Source organism: Rhinolophus sinicus, linkage group LG07 (assembly GCF_036562045.2).
Source record: "Rhinolophus sinicus isolate RSC01 linkage group LG07, ASM3656204v1, whole genome shotgun sequence".
Classification (NCBI taxonomy): domain Eukaryota; kingdom Metazoa; phylum Chordata; class Mammalia; order Chiroptera; family Rhinolophidae; genus Rhinolophus; species Rhinolophus sinicus.
The window spans coordinates 80,225,742-80,231,741 of NC_133757.1; the positions used below are offsets into that span (position 1 = coordinate 80,225,742).

The 6,000-nt window shown below is 45.3% G+C and overlaps 1 protein-coding gene across 1 annotated transcript; it reads right to left on the reverse strand.

The window, feature by feature from the left end:
* Positions 1–2,002: 2,002 nt before the first annotated feature.
* LOC109449980 (olfactory receptor 10H1) lies at positions 2,003–2,950 on the reverse strand. The gene has a single exon (XM_019736748.2). It carries the CDS (start codon positions 2,948–2,950, stop codon positions 2,003–2,005), a length of 948 nt encoding a protein of 315 aa, XP_019592307.2.
* Positions 2,951–6,000: the final 3,050 nt, after the last annotated feature.

Below are 6,000 nucleotides of genomic sequence, written 5' to 3' on the forward strand. Positions count from 1 at the left end.
CCCCCTTCACTGATGTCCCACTCCTTCTACACTGGCAACAAAGATGGATATGTCAAAGTTGATGCTCCAATTGGACATTTCTCCAACTCACACCTTCCCCTCTGATACCAAGCGCATCAAGCAAAACTTGCAATTTTAATGCCATCCTAGACCACCTATGGATTAGAAGGCTCTTAAGATGCTGGAGTGTTTGATTTGAAAATGGGCTAGTGCTCCTTGAACCGGAGACCCAAGAAAATCACTGTAGGAAGATGGTGTGTGAAGCATTAGGGGGAGAAGAGTGGGAATCAGAAAAGACCTGCTTTGGAAACTTAGCCCTATCCATTTGCATGATCTTGGATGAGCCGTGTAACTATTTTGAGCTCCGTCTGACGGAGTGGATATGAGTTTAACTGCCTTGATCCTCCATTGTAAGGCTGTAATGAGATAATGTACATGAGGGGTAACAGGAAACATGCAGTATATTCTACAAAGGAAGATGCTTTGAGTTCCTCAGTTTTGACTGAAATTGTTTCCCAAATCCTCCCACTTCATGTTAACACGGAATTTTTTATTGCTCAAGTTATAGAGAAAGACTGAATTCCACTTTAGGACAAATGACACACGGTTTGCTATTCAACTTTAAGAGGAATACACATGTTTTCCTTTCTTCTAACTTTGGCTAACTTGCTTAATTTATTGTTTGTGCATTTTAATCATATTAAGTTGTGTATAACAGTATCACCATAAACTTGTGTCCATTAAGTATTATAAATTGCTGTTTTAAAATAAATGTATAAATTCATATTCTGAAACAATATAAATTTATCAGGGAAACCTTTTTAAATTGAGATTATAGTTGACATAACATTGTGTAAATTTAAGATGTATAACGTGTTGATTTGATACATTAATATGTTGCAATATGATTACTACTGTAGTGTTAGCTCACCGCTATCTTGTCACATAATTATCATTTCGTTTTTGTGGTGAGAACAATTAAGACCTAATCTCTTAGCAACTTTAACATTTATAATACAGTATTGCTATAGTCACTCTGCTGTGCATTAGACCTCCAGGACTTATTTATCTACTGGTTAAAAATTTGTACCCTTAAACATCTCCCCATTTCCCCGATCCCTCAGCCTCTGGTAACCACCACTTTACTGTTTTTACAAGTAAAGCTGTTTTATGTTTCACATATAAGTGATATCATACTCTTGAATACATGTATTTACAACAAATTATAAATACTATGCAGTACGGTCAACCTGAAATCCCCTCTTGCCCATGGGGGAGCATTAAACTGGTGTAACCATAGTTACACCTTTATCCTGGGCTCTGCACTCATTATTGTGGTTCAACAAAGAGTCCCCCCATGGCCCATGTGCCACATCACTCTCTAACACAGCAGGCAACTTCTCATGGAGGGACTTCTTTCCTCAAACTAACTGTAGAGACTTCTCTGTCTCTCTGCAGCTGTTCATGCTTCACATTTGAAATGCAGAGGTTTAGTTTGCTTATCACTGTTTCTAACTGCTCCTGCACAGATCTGTGCAATGCTGAAATTTAAGGTGCTTTGTTCTCCTCCGCTGTAACCTGGCTTAGTCTTCTGTAGCCTTACAAAATCTATGTTGTAGCTACTTGTTGCTGCCTAGTTAGGGTCAGGGAGGTGGGGGCTGACATCTTCCATTTCTCTTTGCAATATGGGTTGATGGTGTTGGGAGTAATTAGACCACTCTGGTTCCTGGAAAGAGAAGAACCGATTGCAGGGTTAACACTACCTTACAAAGTGTCCTGCCAACAGATAGGAATCACTGAATCTGATTTTCTCATATATCCTTCCACCCTGAATATGTCCTTGATGCTGTTTTGTTAAACTATTGTGTGTGCATTTGAATGTTGCCTGCAAGGGTCTTTGCAAACCTTAAAGCACCAGACAAACATATTTACAGGGTGCCATTTCTAGTGGCAGCACCGGGTAACCCAATTTACCTGTTTCCAAGGAACTCTTCCCAGATTGTCATATTTTTTCTGGGTAGATTTTGCTGAGGAAGGTCTTCTTCATGGTGTTCTTCAGCTCCTTGTTCCTGAGGCTGAAGATGATGGGACTGAGGAAGGGTGTGACGACTGTATAGGTGATGCCCATCAGGGTGTCTCCTTCCAGGGACTGGGGACCCTTAGGCTTGAGGTAGATGACAGAGGCGAAGCCGTAGTGCACGACCACCACAGTGAGGTGGGACACGCATGTGGAGAAGGCCTTGTGCCGGCCTTCAGCTGAGGGGATCCTCAAGATGGTGGCCACAATGGAGGCGTAGGAGAGGAGGATGAGGAGACAGCAGCCCAGCAGGGCCGTGATGCACACCAGGCCCACGCCCAGGGCCACAGTGGAGACGTTGTCCCCACAGGCCAACTTCAACAATGGTGGCACGTGACAAGCAAAATGGTGGACCTCATTGGGTCCACAGAAGGTGAGGTGGAAAATGGCTGCTGTCACCACCAGCCCCATGACTGAGCCACCCGCCCAAGACCAGGCCACCAGGCAGGCACAGACACTGGGACTCATGAGCACGCTGTAACGCAGCGGGTGGCAGATGGCCACGTAGCGGTCATAGCCCATGACGGTGAGCAGGAAGGAGTGGGTGAACCCAAATGTGAAGGAGAAGAACATCTGGCTGGCACAGGCCGCCCGGGCAATGGAGCGGTGGGTGGAGAGCAGGTCGGCCAGCATGCGCGGGATGATGGCGACGGTGTAGAGGATCTCGGAGATGGAGAGGGCGCACAGGAAGAGGTACATGGGCGTGTGGAGGCTGCGCTCGCTCCGGATGGTGGCCATGATGAGCAGGTTCCCCAGCAACGTGAACAGGTACATGAGCAGGAACAAGAGGAAGAACAGCAGCCGGAGGTGGGGGAAGTTGGAGAAGCCGATGAGGATGAATTCAGTCACTGCTGAGAGGTTGGCTCGTTGCATGGAGCCTGTGCCTGAGAGGTGGGGGTGACAGGGAGAGCTCAGCTACTGGATGGAGAAAGGTCATTGTCTTCCACCTGGACCTGCCTAAGGGGCTTCTGATAAATGACAGCAAGCATTGATGGAATTCCCACTCCACCCTCTCATCAACCTAGCGAGAAAGGTGCTATTTTTATCACCCCCATTTTGAGTATCTTGAGCATACTCATTGAGAATATTGGGGTACAGAGAGGCTAAGTAACTTGTTCAATGTAAGACTGTCAAAATGGCAGAGCCAAGACTTGAACCCATAGCTGGCTGTCTCCCTTCTAATCCGCTAGATTGTCTTCAAAAATGAAAATGTCCCTTCACTGGAGCTTCCAGCCATTGCTGCTCTGCTACTCTACCACAGAATGTCCCTTCCCCATGGCTACACCTCCTTGAGCTAGGGTGCATATCTAGCTTAATATGAATCAATCAGATTCTTCCTCTGGCATTATTCTTGCCAGAAATCAGAGGCAGGTAAGTGTTTGGAAATAACATTCTTGTTTTTGCCAGCTCCCGTGAGGCACGTCAATATGTTCTGAGGCAATGCAACATAGCCATCAAAGGGACGTGGGAGTCAGCCAACATAAGTTAGAATCCACGCTCTGCCTGTCATATAAACTTGAGTGAGTTTCTTCACTATTCTGTACCTCCATTTCCTCTTACCCATTTCAAAGAGCTGTTGTGAGAAAGAAACGAGCTATATGGGGGTACCTTGGTTTTTGAACATAATCCATTCCGGAAGACCATTCGAGTTCTGAAACGTTCGAAAACCGAGGCACAGTTTCCTCATAGAATGCAATGCAAAATGGATTAATCCATTCCAGACCTTTAAAATCAACCCCTAAGACTGCAAATTTAGCATGAATTTTACTATCTAATGATACCATAGATTTATAAAATATACGCCATTCGTAAACCGAAATGTTCGTCAACGGAGACATTCGAAAACCGAGGTACCACTGTACTTAGAATGTGACCTGGCACACAGTAGGTGCTCCCTATGATAATTAAATCAATACACCAAGTGAGCAAAGGTACATAGCCTGTGATCACTAAATAACGTCAGTTTAATGAGATATCAATATTTCTTTATGAATAACTTAACTATTTTTAAATGATCTTATTTTATTAGGCAATGTAAAGTATAAAAGGCAGTAAACTTTTAATCTCCGTTCTGTCTCTATGGATTTGACTGTTCTGGACACTTCATATCAATGGGCTCACACACTCTGTGGCCTTTTGTGTCTGGCTTCTCTCTCTCAGCATCATGCTTTCCAACATGTTCATCCACGTTGTAGTGCTACATTCCTTTTCTTGGCCAGACAATATTCTGTTGTGTGGATGGCCCACGTTTTGTTTATCCATTCACCAGCTGATGGGCATTTGGGTTTTTTCCCCCACTATTGTAAACAGTGCTGTTGTGAGCATTCGTGTAGCACTTTAAAGCACATCAGTGATTGGCAGGGGCTTGGAGGATGGAAGAATGGAGAGTGACTGTTAAGGCATCTGGCACTTTCTTTAGGGGTGATAAGAAAGTTCTGGAACTAGACAGAGATGGCGGTTGCACAATATCATGAATGTACTTAATGCCACTGAACTGTATACTATGAAATGGCTAAAATGGTACATTTTATGTTATGTGTATGTCACCACAATTTTGAAAATAGAAATAAAGTAATACATGCCATCTTAAGTGGGCTGCGGTCCTTGGTCAAGCCCTGACAAGTTGACAACGAGACACAAAGAGGGAACCAGCCAATTTGGTGACTAAAGGCTGTGATATCACTGGTTTCCAGAATTTCTTGACTTCCCGCCCCTGGAATCATGTGCATGTTTCCTCCACTTCTGGGTCAGCACCTGCGCGTAGGTCCCCAGGGTGGTGGCCCCACAGCCTCCCTCAGTCCTGTCACTCTGCGATCTTACAGGGGCAAGGCAAAGTCAATGATTTGGAAACAAGAGCGTCCAAGAAGAGGCTGAATGGGTAGAGTCAGGGTCACACGGGTTGTGCTCACAAGCCTCCCTTGTTCCCCAATGTCTCGTGCAGGGTTTCTCAACTGTGGGACTCTTGACATTTGGAGCCAGATCATTGTTTGCCAAGGGGGATGTCCTGTGCATTGTAAGGTGTTTAAAAGCATCCATGACCTCCATCAGCTACATGCAAATAGCCCCTGCTCTGTTGTGACAACCAAAAATGTCTCCAGACATTGCCAATGTCTCCACGGGGGGGGGGGGGGGGGGCAAAGTCATCCTGAGTTGAGAACCGAGAATCTAGAGAATGCAGTTGCAATTCCTTGGCACTCTCCCTCTGCCTGGATCCTGGTTCTTTCTCTTCTCTACCTGCAAATGCATGTTTAACTTTAAGATTCAGCTTAAATGTCACCTCCTCTGTGCAGCCCTCCTGCATATTCTCTTCCCAAAGCAGAGGGACAAGTCCCTCATTCCAGGGTGCTTGCAAAACGATTCCTGAGTGAGTTTAAGAATCCTTGCTCCTAACTTTGTCATGACCCTCATCATCGTGTGTCCTGGATTTTGAGCTCTGGATGAGAACAGCTACCCTTTATTAGATGTGACTTATTGTAACTGCAGAACCAGCTCACACTGGTCCTATCCTGTTTCCAACAAGAACCGGAACCAAAGTTCAGGAGTAACAATAGTGAACACCACTCACGAGTAACACTTGTGAACCCTTAACTGCTCCCCCCATGAACCAAAGGACGGGGACGTGACCAGAACCTGAATGTGGAACCTTTTCAGAAACAAGGGGTCTGTTGTCCAGGAAGATCCGGTGCTGAAACCCCTTAAATCGGGCCCAGAAGCCTGGATCAGAGACAGATGTGAGCCTAGCCGCCTGTCTTCTTGCCGGCTGAACTCACAAATAAAAGCTCCTTTTTCTGAAAAGCTGGTGCCATAGTATTGGCTTCTGTGCACAGCAGGCAGGGAGCCTTGCTCGGTAACACTGTGAACCAGGCACCTATGGTCACATGTTTCTTATTAAATATGTACGGCAACATCATGAAGCACCTCTT